The sequence below is a fragment of the Equus przewalskii genome, chromosome 21, assembly GCF_037783145.1.
Source record: "Equus przewalskii isolate Varuska chromosome 21, EquPr2, whole genome shotgun sequence".
In the NCBI taxonomy this organism is placed as follows: domain Eukaryota; kingdom Metazoa; phylum Chordata; class Mammalia; order Perissodactyla; family Equidae; genus Equus; species Equus przewalskii.
This window is the reverse complement of record NC_091851.1, coordinates 27889233-27906073: the sequence shown is the minus strand read 5'-3', so window position 1 is coordinate 27906073 and position 16841 is coordinate 27889233. Positions and strand designations below refer to the sequence as shown.

The 16841-nt window shown below is 42.5% G+C and overlaps 1 protein-coding gene across 6 annotated transcripts in view; it reads right to left on the bottom strand.

The window, feature by feature from the left end:
- Positions 1-16445, bottom strand: part of CTNNBL1 (catenin beta like 1) — a 155847-nt gene extending 139402 nt beyond the window's left edge. For 5 of the 6 annotated variants that reach the window (XM_070588369.1, XM_070588368.1, XM_070588371.1 and 2 more), the window contains exon 1: positions 16188-16412. In XM_070588369.1, the coding sequence (XP_070444470.1) occupies positions 16188-16217 (30 nt within the window). In that variant the 5' untranslated portion in view covers positions 16218-16412. Of the gene's footprint in view, positions 1-16187 lie in introns of all 6 variants that reach the window. The other variant, XM_070588367.1, reaches the window with a different exon arrangement.
- Positions 16446-16841: the final 396 nt, after the last annotated feature.

Below are 16841 nucleotides of genomic sequence, written 5' to 3'. Positions count from 1 at the left end.
GGGATAACACGAGAAGTACCTAACCCAGAAAAAGGACTTAATAAATGTTAAATAAGAAAAAAAAATCAAATGGAAATGGATATGCCAGATACCACCAACATGAAATAAAAACTAAACTTGTTTGTATTCTCTCTTATTTTTTGCCCATAAGGCTGGTTAAAGAGAAAACAGTAATTATGGCCCACAGTAGACTTACAGGAAATCTTGGGCAAATAACGGATGAATCTCTCTCTCTCTTTGAGAGATGCCTCCAATCTTTAAAAAGAAAATGCCAGTCAACTCTCAGGTTACTACAATATTGGAATCAGGCTTTTATGAAGATCTATTGTTATTTAAAGCAAGTTTCTCCCAAACCAGTGTTTCCTATGACTAGGGCCACTATCACTGACAAAGGCACCTTAAGCTACTTCCCATCAAAAAAGAAGAGGCAAGAAAGAGAAGGCAACTGCGGAGGTGCAAAGTCTCAACACAAAAAGATACCTAGAAGAGACACAAATTCAGCCACCCAATCACTGATTCACTGCGTCATTCACTTGTCCCTCATTCTTCTCTTCCTTCAGTTGAGACATTGAGTATTTATATATAGCAGGCACTGATCTGGTCACTGCCCTTGAGGAACTCATATCCAATGGGAAGAAAGATACGTAATCAACTTATTTCCAACAAAGAATTGCTGGGAAAGGCAGTCTGAGGCATGCAGCATTTCAAACCCCACTCAATGCCTTAAGAATAGGCCTTGGACCTGGAATACTTCCTTACCAAGAGATAAGGAGCTCATACAGACTTAGCAGGCTTACCACCTTGCGTGGGAGTATCTGTCCCTATTTCAGGCTCAATGAGAATTTCTTTGTTCGGCTTAAGCATGTATGTCAATGGCCCGCAGGCACTAGCTTTCAGGTCAGGGTCCTTCTGCTGCAAGAGAGAGGGCTGCGCATAGGCCAACTGTCCTGTATTGGCCGCAGAGGGAAGGGGGGCGGCGGGTCACTACTGGAGCTGCTCTGGCTCTGCCTCTTCTCTATGTGAGTAAAGCACTGTTCCACCCAGTGCTGTGTGTGTTCTCCCTGGCAACTCTAATATGAAGATGCAGAAGTGTTCGGGTCCTCCCCTGGGACTGGTAACTGACGCACGGTGTTCTGCTCCACTTGGTTGGATAACCCGTGCACTGTTCTGCTGGACAACAATGAAATAGATGATAGACTGGAGGCAAGACAAGGTAGGATGATGGCGGCATTCTGCTGCATTCTACTCTCTAGGGTACTTCTTTTTTTAAGCTACCTTCATCCACCAGATCCCTTTATTAGGAAAAAGATTCTACCATCCACTTCCTGGGTGTCTTTGGGCAAGTTACTAAACCTCTGTGAACTTCCTTTCCTTATCTATAAAATGGGAACAAGAATACTGACTTCCTAAGGTTGGCTTTAGGATGAGACCGAATACTGCATATAAATCAAACAGCACAAAGCCTGGCTCTCAGTGGGCTTCTATATCTGGTAGTTCTCAGCTCTTTGTTCTGTTCTTTTGGCTGGGTGGCCTATGGAGGAGAAAACACATATTCTTTTATTGCACTGAAAGTACGACAATTTCTACAAGCTCTTGTATGAGCTGCTTTTCATTCACTTCAAATCAGGAACACACTATCCCTATAAGTGACCCCTTTCTCCCACAAACACAGAAACAATCTGTCAGTCGAAGGCAAATCTGCCACTAAGGCAGAGGTAATACTTCCAGCTGCACACCTACCTCCAGATATTATCCTGTAAGGCTCGGTGTCGCGCTCCTGAAAAAGGCTACACTCATTGCACTCGGCGATCAAAGCTCACTTGGTCAGAAGTGCCTCTGCCTCATACAAGGTGAGCCGAGACTAAAAATTGCTTTTTTAATTAAAATAAGACTTCCTCAACACTGTTTACAATAGCCAAAACGTGGAAGCAACCTAAGTGCCCATCAACAGACGAATGGATAAAGAAGATGTGGTACATATATACAATGGAATACTACTCAGCTGCAAAACAGAACAAAATCATTCCATTTGCAATAACATGGATGGACCTTGAGAGAATTATGTTAAGTGAAATAAGCCAGCGAGAGAAAGATAATCTGTGTATGACTCCACTCATATGAGGAATTTAAAATTATGGACCAAGAACAGTTTAGTGGATACCAGGGGAAAGGTGGGGTGGGGGGTGGGCACAAAGGGTGAAGTGGTGCACCTACAACATGACTGACAAACATTAATGTACAATTGAAATTTCACAAGATTGTAACCTATCAATAACTCAATAAAAAAAAAAATAAGACTTCCTCAACCTCCTGCTGACAATCACAACTAGAATGTGGAGCCCAATATCAGACAGTTAACCAGTCTCCTCCTTGCTCTAATGGTGGTTTTAAAACCACACAGAGGAAGTAGGGGAAAAATTACTAATTTAAACGAAATGTTTAATTTTCTAATTATGGGACAGGCTCCAAGAGGAAGAAAAGTGATTTGCAATCTTCATTATAGAATCTTCATGCGACCACTGGCACAAGTCATGTCAGTCAGAAGGCAGACACCATTTCTTTTTCCCTCACTGAGCCTTCAGTGTCCTTATGAGTTCTGTAGGGATGGAAGAAGAAATCTCTGGCAAAAAAAAATGAGGTGGAAGAATTAGAATTTCTGTCTCCCCAAGTTTGTTACGCTGAGTGAGGTATAAGGATCGCCAGGGAGATAATATTCAGTGACTTCATATTGGCAGGCTGAGCAGCCTGAGGGCCTTTGAAACTCTAGTGTTGTAAAAACTGCCCAGCTCAGGTGGTGCTTAAGCAATTCTCTTTATTTGCTGAGAAGTCCCATCATCAGTGGTTAAGAGAAGCATCAAGAATTAGGGTGGTGCCCACCAGCGGCACCTCTGGTCAGAAGGAAATCTGTTCTTCTGTAGATATGCTTGTACTACTGCTAATTTGTCTTATCTCTGCCCATTCAGATCTCTATGTGCTAACTCAGGAGAAGAAGTCCCTGCCAACCAACTCTGACAAGTCTGATGGCAGAACTCCCACTGGAGAATCAGCAGAGACAGCAAAGGCAGGCAATTCCCTTTCATTAGAGAGTTCTCTTTAAGCTGTTTTTTTTTTTTTAATTTTGAAAACAAAAAAGTAGCCATTCACAGCCACTGTTCGCTGCAGTCACTTATATAAGCGGCAGAAACTGAAATTTCCCCCTAAGCCAACTGAAAAAGATGTCCTGGAAATAACCAGAAATGGCTGTGCCCCTTTAATTACCCACTGTAATGTAAAACCAGACATGGAGAGGATGGCCACGGCAGATCTGGGCAAAACAGCAATGATATTTAATCATCAGTCCAGACCATCTGTAACTGTTTTGCAGAAACACATAAAGTTTATGGATTCCAAAGCTTCCTACAAGTTACCAAGTGCTGAGGGTCAGGTGCATTGTCCTCAGGTCCGCCAGGGGCTGTTTTCTTCATTCTCTCCAGGCCAGGGTGCTCACCAAAAGGCACCATGCCCATAGTTTCTGTGCCAAGCCTGGCACTAGGAGAGTGCTGCTTCTTGATTAAAACAGATTAAATGTTTAGAACTGAGAGACTCGGAAAACAACCGAGGCAGGAAAGCAATTATCCTAGGGAGAGCACCGCTTCAGCTGCGGCCCTACGCAGCACAAAGGTGAATTCTGTGCCCCTTCGAACAACTAAGCTGGCCAGATTGCGCCTCTACAATCTATTCTCCATTGCGCAGATGCCGTGACCAAACTGTATCACTCCACAGCTTAAAACCCCTAACGGCTTCCCATTGTATTGACAATAAAATCCAAAAATTTTAGGGATTCCTCACCTCCCCACAGCTGACCTCTCTGTCCTTAGCTCAACTGTCCCCTCCTCACTCACCATGTGCTAGCCATACCGCCTCAAACATGACAAGCTTGTTCCCACCTTACGGCTTTTGTACTGGTTTGTCCCTTGGCCTACATCGCTGTTCGCACAGCTCTTCACGTGGCTGGATCTTTCTCATCACTCAGTTCTCAGCTCAAATGTTACCTCCTCAGAGAGGTCTTCTAGAACCTTCCAATGCTCCCTCATCACTCTATTACATGAGGCCATTTCCCCCCTTGATATCCTTATTTGAAATTATCTTGTTTTTGTTTATTTAGTATCTGTTTGCTTGTCCAGATATTCTTATTTATTTGTATTTGTTTTTCTTGTTTATTGTCTGTCTTGCCTCCCTGAACATAAGTTCTATAAAGATAGGGACTGTGACTGTCTTGTGCATCACTCTAATCCCAGTGTCTAGTAAAATATCTTGCATTTAGTAGGCAGTTAATAAATATTTGTTGAACAATTAAAGAATGAAGAGTTCAATATGGATCACTAATCCAAATCAAATTTACTAATCCTCAAAAATCTGAATTGGCTCACAGCCTGTGAGCATGTGAAACAATGCCCTAGAAACACTGGTTGCTTCTTTGCCAACCCCTGGTGAATGACCAGGAAACAATGCCAAAGGGAGACAAGACCGACATGGAGAACTTGCAGACTCTCCAAGCTGCAGAACTGGAAAACTTGCAAGCCTCTCAGGTAGCGTCTTGACCAAACTGTCCTTTCACAGGAGGATCAGATGGGCCGACAATGATTACCAACGGGCTGTGGCCAAAGGTTGGATCTTGAAGGTCCAACTAGTGCAGGGTACACTATATGAGGTAGCTCCAGTCCCAGCCAACTAGAGTCCTTATGGATGAAACAGCACTTAGGAGCCAGAAAGCAGGTGTACATACTAAGTCTAAAAGAAACCGGCCTCTGTGTGAGTGTGTGAGAGTGTGTGTGTGTGTGTGTGTGTATTGGAAGAGGAGGGGGAAAGGAGAGATAGGAAATGGAGATAGAGCCAAGAGCCAAGCACAAGACAAGAACTGGGAGAGGCATGAAAAGGTCAGGAACAAGCACACAGGGTCTCAGGTGATTGCAACAATGGTGAGTATGTGAATTAGGATATAAGACTAGCTTAAAGACAGAGGGTCAAGGCAATGAGACAGGTAAACGGCTCCCCTTCAGAAACAGAAGCAAGCACAAAAGAAAGGGGCACTCCCTAACAGGCCAGGTTAAGCCCCTATTTGTGAGTACCAATTTCTCCTGAAAGACTCAAGATTAGTGGGCAACAGCTACTGCTCAGATGTTCTTCAATCCCCAGGACGGTAGTGGTGGGCAGAGAGATGCTGGAGAAAATGCTAGATGGAAAGTGAAGACAAGTTACACTAACATGATTTCTAGTATCTTACAGACTTCAGAGCCCTGAAGTTTCACCATTCATCCAAAGATGACCAAGAATTCTAACACCTCATTCATCTAACAACCTCAACTTTTCATGACACCATTCAAAGAAAGCAAAAAAGGCCTCAGAGATTAGATAAAATCCCATCAAAAAAACAATAACACTAAGGAGTGACAGCTGACACCAAAGAGAAGCAAGAAAAACTAAAAAGTAGACACAAGATCTCAAAATCTCTCAACACTTCAAAGTGTTTTAATGCAGAAGTAAAAGCTTTCCACACCTCAGGGCTGGCCTGGTGGCATAGTGGTTAAGTTCAGGCACTCTGTTTTGGTGGCCTGGGGTTTGTGGGTTCGGATTCCGGGCATGGACCTACACACCACTCATCAAGCCATGCTGTGGCAGCATCCCACATACAAAATAGAGGAAGGCTGGCACAGATGCTAGCTCAGGGCCAATCTTCCTCACACACACAAAAAAGCTTTCCACACCTTAAAAGGTCATGAGAGAATGTGGGCAGAATCCACGTGTTCATAATAATGATCCTGAGACAACAGTGTGACCTACTGAGAAAGGTAAGAATGTATATGTTTTAGAAAGAACTGCATATAAAATAACGAAAAATTCAAGTTTTGGATGTGTAGAGGAGGAGGAGGACCGTGGAAAAAGCACTGCTCTGAACCCCAGTTTATCACCAAGTAGTTGGGATCCTGAGGCAAGTCACTTTCCCTCTCTGTGCTCCACGTTGCCAGGCTGTAAAAAGAGGAGGTGGAATAGCTCGTGTCTAGGTCCTTCTTGTTTTAGCACTCTCATGACACTTACGAGCTTCAGTTACCTGGAAAATCTGTATATGAGGAACATTACATTTTCCAAAGTCACCAGATAAAAGAGGAGTTAACGCAAGTCAAAATAACTGTATCACCTTTTTAAAGAAGGAACCTCATCACGGGTTTCTTTCAGCTACAACCCCCAGTTCATCAACGGTAATGTCTTTTTTCTTGTCCTCCTTTATTGCTGAGGTCCAGCATTCCGTTGATTCTTGGCATCTCCACCTTCCCCTGTCCAAGTTACTGCTAGCCAGAGCCCCACTCCACCTTTCAGCTTCTCTGTCAATAATTATGTAACCTTGAAATGCTCAAGTTTCCTTTATCATTAATATGAGACGCTATTAGCTGTTCCCGTGGAAGCATTAATGTTCAAAGAGGTCAGTAAAAGATAACATGACAAATTGCAGCTACAATTCTTTTCTTTTTATCCAAAGTTGCAAAGAAAATCGCATTCCACCCAGAGACCCCAGCAGGGGACTGGTGTACATCAGTAGGTCAGTCTGTTAAGTTTTAAGTCTATTAAAGATCCCAAAAGTAATTTTAAACTCAGTTGCTCTTAAATGGGGGGGGTCAAAGAAAAATGTAATCAATCCTCAATTTTCTGTACTAACAGAATGAGCACACGAATAATGCCAAACAAACTGTTCAATCATCAGTCATACCTGCCTTTGGAATACAGTCAGACACTGGAAGAGAAGCATCACAACACTCTGTGCTTGATTTCAAACCCTTCTCAGTACAGTCAGCGACTCTGGACATTGCTGGGGAGCTGAAGGGAAGTCTAAGGAGCCAAAGGAGATAATCTGTTTAAGGCAACTGACAACCTCAAATGAGCTGAGATGATCCGCACTGCAGGAGTCTCACTAGACCTTTCACTGAACTCAGGAGGAAGACAATCTAGTTTCTATTTACCAACCCACCACGGAGCCGGGGTCCTAAAATTTAGGCCAACACACTCTGAGATCAGTCACTCCTGGAACTCTATGGAAAAGGAAATGGTTTTGAACTATTCAGCTGAAATATTACAATCAAATGGCTGACCTTGGAGAAGGTAAGAAATTTCCTGCTATACCTTCCTCTAGTTCCAATTTCTCTACAGCTATACAAGACAGACCAAACCCAACCACTTCCTTCAGGAACCTTACGGAAAAAAAAGAAAAAGAAAGGAGCAATTTGTAAATGAGACTCTTGGTACTAGAAAAGAAGAAAACTGAGATATCTCAGTAATATCAGAGACCTGGAGAAAAGAATTACTGTGTTGATGACATAATTCTTGATATCAAGGACTGCTAACCGTGGCAGAATAGGGTTGTGTTTTAATCTATTGAGAACAGTTCTATATTGTGGCATGCGCAGGTGACAAACTGTTCTCATTCCCTTTTATAGCATTCTAAACCTTAATCTCCAAGGGACCAATGACCTTGGGAATATTGACGAAGCTTTGCAGAATTCAAGAAAAATATTCTTTCTCATTTGCTATAGCACGTGTGTTTTTTATAATTATATCAATAACAAAAATTAACAGCTAACCTTTACTGGGCACTTACTATGTGTCAGGCACCATACCATTTAGAACTACCCACACTGTCTCATTTAATCCTGTACTTTAAAAAAAGATGGTAAAGCGGAGATTTCTTAAAAGATAGTGGGGCAGAGATAGACACTATCATATAATTTCCATTTTTAAGATGAAGACCTGAGGCTTAAAGAGATTAATTAACTGACCCACAGTCACACAGCTAGCAAGTAGCAGAGGTGGGACTGCCGGGTCAACATGCAGTCTGACCCAGAGTTAGTATTCATCCATTGCACTAAGCATTAAAAGATGCCTAACAGGCACACTCAGAAGAGCATGTGCTTTGAGTTATTTTCTCCAACAGTGCTGACAAGCTATTTTGAACCATCCACATTCTCCAATGTGGTCATTTTTACATAGGAAAACTTCTCTATTGGGTTAAGTCTTAAAAATTCAATCCCCTAATTTAAACAATGACATCTAGTGAGCCACTGCAGAAAGCTATGGCTGTCTTCCTCAAATTCACCTCCAAAATTAGGCATCTCAATAAGACCTATCTCCAAGGAAGCTGAAATATGTAGGACTGAAGTCTATGACTAGAGAAGAGTATTCTGTTGGTCTATGGAGGAAATAAACCCACATTCACCATGCCAAGATGAGATCTGCAAAGATAGAAAGTAAGACCAACTGGAAAGCTATTTATGTTGTCCCAAGAGTCTAAACTAAGATGACGGCAGTTGAAATACAAACGAAGGCATAGAGAGAAGACTCCTGAAGAAGCAACACCTCCTCTGCGAAGCCTTCCCGATTCCCTGACGGCAGAGCTGCTCCTGCCTCTGTGCCACTACATCTGTGCACACCTCTCTAACAGCACTGACACTGTGTCCTGGAGTATCAGTTTTCAAATCTGTGGGACGCCCCCATCAGACTGCAAGCTGTATGAGAGCAAGAACTATGACAAGTATTTTTATATCCGAACACCTTCTTGACTCCTGAGAGAGGAGCTGGCCCCTCTGCTCAGGAGCTTGTATGATCCATGAGGAAAAGAACCTTGTCTTTCATCTTTGAGCCGTTTCATCCTCAGAAATAGCTTCCAAGGCCTCTTTCAAGTCTGCTGAAGAGTGACACCCCTGACTAAAATGCAAAATAGGAGGTAGGTGGGGGAGCAGGTGGAGAGATGCAGAGAATTATGTGATACCAGAACGCCTGGCCAGAATGTTCAGTAAATGCATAAAACCTAAATGAGGGCTAGTGAGCTAAGAGTTGTCTACACAAAGGTGCTAAAATGGATGAGCTGAAAGTAGATGAGAAGAATGGATGAATTCCTCTAAGAAGACGAGGCATAGGGTTATAGAACCAAATTCTAGTGAAGAGTCAAGAATGATGAGGCTCTGGGGCCGGCCCTGTGGCCGAGTGGTTACATTTACACGCTCTGCTTCAGCTGCCCAGGGTTTCACCAGTTTGAATCCTGGGCGCGAACATGGCACCACTTGTCAGGCTGTGATGAGGTGGCATCCCACATGCCACAACCAGAAGGACCCACAACTAAAAATATACAACTATGTACCAGGGGGTTTTGGGGAGAAAAAGGAAAAATAAAAATCTTAAAAAAAAAAAAAAAAGAAGAATGCTAAGGCTCAAGAAAATTTTTGGCAAAGAGGGCACTGGCAATCTTCAAGAACATAGGTTTTAGACATTCTACAAAATAACTGACCAGTACTCTTCAAAAATGTCAAGATCATAAAAGACAAGGAAAATGACAATTGAATGCAATGTGGCATCCTAGATAGGATCCTGGAACAGAAAAACCAAATTAGTGGAAAAAGCTGGTAACATCTGAATTGACTCTGCAGTTCAGTTACTAGTACATGAACGTTAATTTCCCAGTTTTGATCACTGTACTATGGTTATATAAGATGTTAACTTTAGGAGAAGCTGGGTGAGGAGTATATGGAAACTCTCTTTACTATTTTTGCAAATTTTCTCTAAGTTTAAAATTAGTTCAAAATAAAAAGCTTAAAAAAAGAATGTAAGTTTTGTCGCAAGACAGATGGAAGAGAGAGGAAAACAATTCAGAAACTGAAGTAGCAGATTTGAATCAAACTTTCTTGAAGTCTAACATGAAAGCAAAGAGATACAAGTTAGCAAGCAAGCAAGATATTAAAACAAAAGCCTTCCAAAAAGAGAAAACAACCAGAGCCATCATTAAACAACCATTTATTAGACATCAATTATGAGTGAGACACTCTTGCTAGGTGCTATCCCGGCCTCTAAGTGCACTATCTAGCGTCCAACAACACACAGAAATATAATGAGGATGAAAAGAATGCACCAGGGGAAAGAGAGAGGATGAGAAGGTTGCAAAGGGAGGAAATGAACTTAAGGGAAAAATCATTCAGGAGATGAAACAGAAAACATCCTGAAATGGGAATATCAATGAGAATAGCTCTTTATCTGTTATTTATCATCCCACTACTAAGAAAAAGTAAGTTGGAAAACCACTAGTCTCAACTGTCATGCAAAAGAGCCTATTTCACAATGCTATAAACCGACATCATGATTAGGATAATATCCTTAGGATTAGAGGTAAAACGGGGCCACCAGAGAATGAAAGATATATGTGAGCACAGTGTTCAAGCTTCTGATAATGTTTCTTCTACACACACCATCAACAAAAAACACAAAGAAAAGCTCAATTACAAACTACAACACTACCTTAAGAGAAAGAGGTAGATAATAAGAAATACAAATGATACACACAAGGAAAAAAATACTTATTAAAGCAAATTTCAACTAACACTTTATATACCTACCAGATTAACAGGAAAAAATTAAATTAGGACAACCAGTGGTATCAAGATTGCAGTAAAATTGGAACACACACTCTTGTTAACACTGTAAACTGATGAAGGATTAATTCCACACAGGCAATGCATATTGCTGACCTTATCTGCAGCTGAGGTGACCCCATCATCTCCTACCACTCCCCCCATTTACTCTATGCTCTGAACATTTCACTCCCATGTTTTTGCTCTCACTAATCCTAGCCAAGAACGATTCTCCTCGGCCTCCTTCATTACCCATGGAAGTCCTATTCATTCATCAAGGCTAAGATTCCAATGTCATCTCCCTTTTCTTCAACGACCAAACCAAATCCATCCCCATCAATACACTCGCTCTCCAGGCATATCCACCCAATCATTCCTTCTATTGTGCTCCCGTAATACTTTATTCACAGAGTTAGTTGTTGAAATGTCAGTCTCGCTCCTTAAGTTACGCATTCTTTAAGGTCCAGGACCATGTCTTAATAATTTTAGTATATGCAATACTTAGCACAGAAGATGGCATACGTTAATTACTAACAACAGATGGGAGGGGGAAAATGCCACACAAATAAAGAAGTTCATTGCAATATTATCTTCAAAAACAAAAACCTGGAAACCACCTAAATACTCAGTTATAGAGGAACAATTTAGGGAAAAATGGCTGGTCTATCACTCGAGCAAAAAGGATGCAAACATTAAAAATAACATGAATACTACATAGAAACACAGAAAATATTTCTGGCAATGTTAAATTAAAAACATAGAACACAAAATAGTATATACACAATGGTTACAGCCATGCAAAATACATAAGGACTGTGGGAATATAAAAGTATTTATTGGATTAGGGTAGCAGTTTACCTTTTCTCAAACACCTTCTTTTAATACTGTTCCTGTCAGTTCACTGTCCTTAAAAACTTTTATTTCAGAAGAAAGAAATAAGAAGGGGAAAGGAGAAGATTACAGATTCCTGCAAGCCCCTGCAATTCAAGGAAATGCTATGATATTACTGATAGGTGACTGGAGGAGTGGGTGTCTGCAGTACTGTCAAAACCAAGGGTCCCTGACCCCAATCTGCTTCAAAGAGAATACTTCTCATGTCACAAAGTAAGCCATTCCCATCGAGCCAAGCTGCACTAAATGTGAATTCTTTATTGCAAAACTTCAGAGGTAAGAACTTTTTGCAGACATCTGTGGAATTAGTATTAATGAGAAAGCCCTGGAGTTCACATCCACGCCTATGCAGCAGAAACTCCTCAGCCAAGGAACTGCTGGGCCGACTTCTTGATGAGATGTCTAAGCCTGAAGGCATCAAAAAAGTACATTTCCATATTGGGAACGTAACTGGTTTCCTCTTTAAGACTTTTTCCACCACCTCCTGTCCACACTGTAATTCTCCTGTCTTCTCAAATGAATAGTTAACACATGTCAAGGATATAAGGCATATACTGAGGCACTTGCTGCCTACCTCTATTACCAGAAGAACCAATCTCGGTAGAAAACTGGACTCTTCCCACCAAGTTGCCCCAAAAATGAAATTTAGTAAGCACCCAAAAAATGTCAAATATTTTTAATAAACATGTCTTGACATTACATATTTTCTTTGCTTACCTTAGTCTCTGAAGTGTTGGAAAGGAAAGAACCAGAAGTCACATAGCGCAATTCCTTCATTTTACAGATAAAAAAATGAGGTACAGAAAGGGGAAGTAACTTGTCCTGAGTTACCCAGATAAGTAATGATAAAAGTAGGATTAAAACTCAGATCTCCCAGATTTTCAGCCTCCGTTCATTCTACAACATCAAGCTTTTTTATCCTCTGATAACTCGGGAGCTCTTAGCCTAAATAATTAGTATCAGAGAATTTTAAAGCTAGAAGGGACCTCAGAGAGACTTACTTAATCCCCTCATTAGGCATGTGAGGAAACTGAGGCCCAGGAAGATTAAGTGATTTGCTCTCAATATCTTAGATGGCAGGGAAAAAGTCTAACAAGCTCAAAAACCTGCAAACTAATGGTCACGAGAAGGGAGGTGAATGTCTCAGCCAGGGAGAATTTTAAAAGGAACGTAGATCATACTAGACCTGAAGGTCTCAAAGTGTGGTCCCCGGACCAGCAAGTTCAGCATCACCTGGGATCTTGTTGGAGACGCAAATTCTAAGGTCCCATGCGAGACTTACAGAATCAGACTCTGAGGGTGGGGACGTTTCAATCAGACGACTTTGTTCCCACATGTTGCTGAGAAATGAACCTTCGTGGTCATATTAAGTCTACTTTGTACATGATAACTATAATCAACAGCACTTAAGATTTATGCATTCTTCTACATGTGCTCAACACTTCAATTTTTAAAGTTTTTACAAATCTAAAAACAACATGGAAAACTAGACTCGGGTATTCAGTTGGTTCCAGTTCTGGCTCTACTCCTTACTGGCTGTTTGACCTTGGGCAGGTGACTGACCTCTAACTTGAGTTTCCTTTTCCGTAAAACAGGCATGCCACCAACCTCAAGGGCACATTGAGAATTAAATGAAGAACTTATCTGAAAGCACTTTAGCTCTGCATCTGGCACAGAGTAAGTAGGCAGTACAGCACGGTGGTTAGGAGCTCCAGCAATGAGGTAGGCACTTTTTTGTACCTCAGTTCCCTCATCTGTACAATAGAGATTAAAAACAGTGCCTTCCTCATAGGGTTGTTACAAGGACTTAGAGGGATGATGCAGTTAACTAATGCATCCTTCACATCTATAAAATGTTAGTGTTTTCAAAGCGATTTTGCATCCATTAACTCAGACAATCCTCATAACTTTCACAAGAGGATGGGTGAATTTGATTACAGACTAGATTCCAGACTCTACCATCCTTTAGAAGAACAAGAAGAGTGGACAAACAGGAAACTGCATGAATAGTGCAAGTGAGAAATGAACAGAGCTGGAAATAAGGAGATCAGGATTCTGATTTCAACTCCGCCACTACCTTGGCCCACAACCTCAGGGAAGTCCCCTTCCCAGAACAGGGTTCACTTTTCCTCTATAAACAAGTGGGATGAATGAGGTTATCCATAACATCTCTCAAAATAAAGCTCAAACTCCTTATCGTGGCCCAGAGGGAGGCCTACGTAGCCTGTCATCTGCCTACTTCTCCAACTTCATCACCTATGATTCCCCTCCTCATTTACCGTGTTCCAGCTCCATTAATCCTTTCTGATCCTCTAACAGGCTGCATTAGCTTCTACCTCACAGCCTACGTACTTGCTATTCCCTCTGCCGTGTTCATTCTGCCCTTTTCACGTGATTGGTCCTTCTCAACCTTCAGCCCTTTAATGTCCATTCCTCAGAGTCCTTTCCAGACCATAGTATTTAAAGTAATAGGTCCTGCCTCCCACTCCCAGGGGTTATTTTCTTTAGCAGTGCTATCTGATAGAAATATATTGAAAGCCACCAATGAGTCACATTAAAACTTTAAATTTTCTAGTAGCCACATTAAAAAAGTTTTTAAGAAGGTGACATTAATTTTAATAACATATTTTCTTTTTTTTTCTTCTTTTTGAGGAAGATTAGCCCTGAGCTGACATCTGCCACGAAACTATCTCTTTTTGCTAAGGAAGATTGGCCCTGAGCTAACATGTGTGCCCATCTTCCTCCATTTTATATGTGGGATGCCTGCCACAGCATGGCTTGATGAGCGGTGCATAGGCCCTCACCCAGGATCCGAACCAGCGAACCCCAGGCCACTGAAGCGGAATGTGCGAACTTAACCACTGCGCCACCAGGCTGGCCACCTAACATATTTTCTTTAAGCCAATATATCCTAAGTATAATCATTCCAACATGGAACCAATATGAAAATTATTAATATATTTTACCTTCATTTTTTTCATAGTAATTCTTGGAAATCCAGTATGTATTTTACACACATAACAGATCTCAATTTGAACTAGCCACATTTCAAGTGTTCAGCAGTTACATGTTCCCAGAGTCTACCATGTCAGACAGCACAGCACAGAATACTCTGCGTACCCTTCAAAGTACTTACCACAATCTGAATTTCTCGTGGGTTTACTCACTTATTATCTTGTTACTTCCCAACAGACTACAAGCTCTACAAAAGCAAGAACCTCCTCTGTTTTGTTCAATGTCATATATTCGGTGGATACAGTGCCTTGCACAGTAGGTGCTCAATAAATATTTGTTAAGCAAATGAATGAACATCTTCTAGCTTTAATGTTCTATGAGTCAATGGGCTAGCCATTCTACAACTCCCAAACAAGCCTACAGCCACTCATTCAACAACCCTCCTATTTCTTCTTTCACGTTCAATTACTGTCTTAAAAAGAGAAATCTCTTAGTTATGTATCTCCCATTGCTTACAAGTTCTTTCCCAGGATGTCTAGAGTCTCCAAGGTCAGTTCTTTGTATACTGGCTGAGGAGGTGGCATGAATATAATTGCTAACATTTACCAAACATTTACTCTTTGACAAGCATCGGTCTAAGCACTTCACATTTCACGACGGCTTAACAACAGACTTATGTGGTGGACGCCATCATTGCCCACATTTACAAACGAGGAAACTAAGGCATAGAGAGGTTCAATATTTTTTTCAAGGTCAAACAAGCCAGCCAGTCAGTAGCAAAACAGAGATTCCGAGCAACATGGGGCTCCAGATTCGTGGCTCTTAAAATCTCCTATTCTCTACTGCAGAGTTGTCCAATGGAAACATAAGGCCAGTGGTAGCCACACCGAAAGGCTAGTAGCTACATTAAAAAGTCACAGAAATAGGTAAAATTTATTCTAAATGTATTTTACTTTACCCATTATCCATAATACGATTATCTAATCAATATGATCAATAATCAAGGTAACTGATATAATCAATACGATCATGTAATCAATATAAACATTTTAACTTTTTCATATTGAGTCTTCAAAAATCCAGTGTGACTTTACACTTAGAGTACTTTTCAATTCAGACTAGTCCCATTGCAAGTGTTCAACAGCCATCCGTGGCTAGTGGCTACCATACTGGGCAGCAGAGCTCCACTGCTTCTCACAGGAGCCTCTTCAGGAAGCCGAAAGAGGGGGGAGCTTGGAGCAAGGAGGCAGGAGACCTCAGCTCTGATGCCAGCTCTTACCTGCTGAGTGACTCTGGACAAGTCCTTTCTGCCCTTTGGGCTACTGTTTCTCTACAAGCACCCTGAGCAAGGGGGACAAGAAGATCCCTAGGGACCCATCCCATGCTAGAATTCCAGAGCTCCCAACTGCAGTTAACACGGGCACAGCTTTCTACACTTTAAAATCAGCTTTCACATCCATTAACTGATCTAGTCCCCAAACAACTCTACTAGGTACTTATTACTGCCTCGGTTTTATATACACAACTACTCAAGCTCGAAGAGGGCGAAGTGACTTGTCCCAAAGCCACACAGCCCGTGAGTGGAGAAGCCGGGGCTCCACGGCTCTCCCACCACCTCCGCACATTCAGTGACTGGGGGAGAAGGGGGATGGTTGCGAGGACAGTCCGGGGCCTCCAGAGTTGAAGGGAACCAGGCCCCACGGTGGGGTGAGAAGGGGCCCCGACTGCAGCTGCGAAGACGGGGCTCGGGCCGTGAGAAGGAATGAACTGAAGGGCCCAGGAGTCTCGAGGGAGCGAAGGGAAACGAGAGGCTCGGACCCGGGTGCCACGAGAAGAGAGGAGACCCGGGACGGAGGGGGGAGGAGGTGAGATGGCCGGGTGAGGGAACGGCCCACCGGCCCTCCTCGTCCCTCATACCTGGTAGCTCAGAAGTTCGCCCACGTCCATGGTTGTAGGCCCAGCCAACACCGGCTACTCCGGTTCCCTCCACTCACGCCCAAACCGCGGCCCCCTCAGTAGCGGCTCCAGCCACACTGCCGTAAAGCGCCGTGAGCTGGGCCGCAGAGCCAATGAGGTAAAAGTGCGCGCGACGCGCGAGGCGGCCACACTGCGGTAAAAGGCGGCGCCACCGTAAAGCGCGCCGCATTGGGACAGTACCGCTTCCGCCTGGAGCCTGAAGGGGGCGGGGAAAGGGGGCGGAGATTGGAAGGAGGGCGGGGCGGCGAGAGAAAAGACCCAAAGGAACCCAGATTACCAGCGCGAGCGCGGGGCGGAGTGTTGGGTGTTTCGCATGTGCTCCCACATCCTTCAGGGACATAAGTGTAACTGAAATGCACACCCAATTTCTACATGTTGAAACGATATGTTGGAAATATTGGGTCAAATATATTATAAAATTAATTTCACCCATTTCTTTTTACTTCTTAAATATGGCTAGTAGAAAATGAAAATTACATATGTGCTGTCTTTGTGGCTCCCGTTTTATTTCTGTTGGACAGTTCTGGCTCAGAAAGTGTATTGTCCAAGGCCGTGCGACTATCCCTGTCTGAGAAACTGTTGGCGATCACATTT